Here is a 3312-nt window from a genome sequence, read left to right on the forward strand (position 1 = left end):
GATCAAGTGTCACCATGACGGAACACCAAGAAATACCCAAGGATATCACCCAGGTTAAAGATTTCTGAAAACAAATCTAAAGAAAGAAAGAAAGAGAAAAACAAAATTGCAAATCTAATTTATGCCTCAGAAAAGATTTTGTCATTCAATTTTGGAATATTTTTCCTTCCCATCCTTAGAGGAAAAGATCACAAAGACACCATGACCAATAATAATCTCACCATGGTAACTGAGTTCATTCTCATGGGCTTTACTGAACAGCCCAAGTGGGCAGCTCCCCTCTTCATTCTGTTTCTCAGTTTCTACCTCGTCACCCTTCTGGGCAATGTGGGTATGATTGTTCTCATCCGGGTGGACCTCCAACTCCACACCCCTATGTACTTCTTCCTCAGCCACCTCTCCCTGCTGGATGCCTGCTACACCTCAGTCATCACCCCTCAGATCCTGGCTACACTTGCCACAGACAAAACCATCATCTCCTACAGTCGATGTGCTGCCCAGTTCTTCTTCTTCACCGTCTGTGCGGGGACAGAGTGTTTCCTGCTGGCGGTGATGGCCTATGACCGCTGTGTTGCTATTAGAAACCCACTGCTCTACACCGCAGCCATGAATCCCAGGGTCTGCTGGGGTTTGGTACTAGGAGCTTATGTCTGTGGTGTGTCTGGGGGTATTCTGCGTACCACATGCACCTTCTCTCTGTCCTTCTGTAAAGACAATAAGATCGACTTCTTTTTCTGTGACTTCCCACCTCTGCTGAAGCTTGCCTGTAGTGACACAACAAATGCTGAGATTATCCTTGTCTTCTTCGCCAACGTTGTAATTTTGGTCAATGCCTTGGTCATCGTGATTTCCTACCTGCTCATCATCAAGGCCATTTTGAGAATGAAGTCTTCAGGTGGCAGAGCCAAGACATTCTCCACGTGTGCCTCCCACCTCACTGCCGTGGCTCTGTTCTATGGAACCCTCACCTTCATGTACATACGGAGTGGCTCAGATAAATCCTTGGAGGAAGACAAGATAATTTCTGTCTTCTACACTGTAGTGATTCCCATGCTGAACCCTCTGATTTATAGCCTGAGAAACAAGGATGTGAAAGCTGCCTTCAAAAAGACTGCTGGTAGATTCCAGGTGTCCTCAAATGCATAGGTTAAACTTAGTAAACCTCTTCTGTTAGTTGATTTTGTTACTGCCTAACTATATCTTAATAGTTTATGCATCCAATATTCCCACAGAGAAAACAGACGTGTGAACTATAATGCAGTGAACTTTCTACAGGACTTGCTCATCCGCATCTCCCATATGAAGCAGGTCCTTGACATTCAGATGTCTCACTGCTCTTTGAAGCCAGCATATACATCATCTGAGATCCTAAAGGTCTTCAGTTACTTCACCTGACCCTGAGGTTTCATATCCTTTCCCTCGTGCCTTTTCTATCATCCACACTATCATATTTCCTGCCTATGATTTCATCTGAGGAGTCTTCAGAACTCCACTATTTTCCCAATTGTTTCCCATCCAATACATAAGTGACAAGTCACCCCAATTGGCATTGAATGTTGTCTAATACCTCCTTCACCTTTGCAATGTCTTTCCCTATAGAGTATATGCCCTCTTGCTCAGGACCCAGTAAAAGAATGTGCAAGCCCGGGAGTTTGGCCTAGTGCTTGCCTCCCATGCACCAAGATCGGGCTTTAATTCCTCAGTACCACAGACATAGAAAAAAAGCTCAAGTGGTAGAGCTATAGCCTTGAGAAAGCCCAAGGACAGTACTCTGGCTCAATTCAAGGCCCAGGACTGGCAAAAAAAAAAAAAAATAACTCAGTGGTTGTGTAGTTCCTGCTTCAGTGTTATGCTGACATCCTCAAGGTGAACAAATCCACGTTAACCTTTGGGAAATCTTGGGGACCAAGTCTAGTTTTTTTAAAAAACACATTTGCTTCTTCCCTCATCTCTCTGTCAATCTCATGAGCAACTTCATTTATCAAACATCCTGTTTCTGGGGATAGCACTGTCAAAAAACACAAACAAATATGAACGGTTGGACTATACATTTCCTCTCTAGCAAAGATTTAATCAGGAGAAACTAACCGTGACCCCTTCATAAGACTGCACAGGCTTTGTTTCATTCATTTCTCCGTTCAAGGCCTCTATCAGATCCCTCCACAATGCTTTTGGAGTAATTTGTATACTTGTTCCCCCTTTGAATTCCACAGTAACACATTGTTAAAGCGAAGTTTCTTTAACCAATTGTTTAACACGTTGTTAAAACACAGCTAAATATAAAAGTTTGATGTAGGCATATATATAATTGACTTTGCCAATGACTTTCTTCAGATACAACGGATCACTCAAGATGTCTCAGCAACAGACAAGGCATGTAGACTGGCTGGAAGCAAACACTGGTGTTGCCATTCTTTCCTTGGGAGACTCTGAGTAAATATTTAGCTTCTCAGGCCTAAATTAAGTAGAATGAATCCTAATTCAACAAATGTTATATGTGGGTTGAAGAAAGAGACTATAGCAAATCAAAACCAAAGCACCATTTTTCTGAGTATCCACAACTCAGAAAGAAAGAAAGAAAGGAAGAAAGGAAGAAAGGAAGAAAGGAAGAAAGAAAGAAAGAAAGAAAGAAAGAAAGAAAGAAAGAAAGAAAGAAAGAAAGAAGGAAAGAGGGCCGGAGTTTGGCCTAGTGGTTAAAGTGCTTGCCTAGCATGCATGAAGACCCGGGTTCGATTCCTTGGTACCACATACATAGAAAAAAGCCGGAAGTGGTGCTGAGGCTCAAGTGGTAGAGCTCTAGCCTTGAGAAAGTCCAAGGACAGTGCTCAGGCCCTGGCAAAAAAAAAAAAGGAAAGAAAGAAAGGAAGGAAGGAAGGAAGGAAGGAAGGAAGGAAGGAAGGAAGGAAGGAAGAAAAAGAGCATGCCTCTGCAGGGAAAGATGGGGGATGTATAAATACAAAAGAAGAAAAAAGAAAAGAATATATAATGAGAGAGCATGGGATTCCAGATATGTTGAATTTATATTTATAAAGGAAACAAAAGACCTGACACGATAGTGCTAAGCAAAACAGTAAGGAAAACAGAGAATTCCCTCCAATAGGGTAATGTGCAAAACTAAGAGAAAAGGGAAGCCTCCACTGGAAACCCCACAAGTGGATGTTGGTGGCTGCAGAAAATAAGGATGGAATGGGGGGTGGGGGCTGCTGTCATTCAGCATCCCTCCCAGCAACTCCATGCTGGAGATGGCATCCTGGCCCCTTCTAAACCGGTTTCTCACTGGTGCCATGGAGGGATCGCGGTGTCACCTTGGAA

The 3312-nt window shown here is 43.1% G+C and overlaps 1 protein-coding gene across 1 annotated transcript; it reads left to right on the forward strand.

Annotated features, from left to right (window-relative positions):
• Positions 1-201: 201 nt before the first annotated feature.
• Positions 202-1146, forward strand: LOC150052612 (olfactory receptor 9I1-like). The gene has a single exon (XM_090349172.1). It carries the CDS (start codon positions 202-204, stop codon positions 1144-1146), a length of 945 nt encoding a protein of 314 aa, XP_090205298.1.
• Positions 1147-3312: the final 2166 nt, after the last annotated feature.

This window comes from Megascapheus bottae, chromosome 16, assembly GCF_031878675.1.
Source record: "Megascapheus bottae isolate mThoBot1 chromosome 16, mThoBot2.hap1, whole genome shotgun sequence".
Classification (NCBI taxonomy): domain Eukaryota; kingdom Metazoa; phylum Chordata; class Mammalia; order Rodentia; family Geomyidae; genus Megascapheus; species Megascapheus bottae.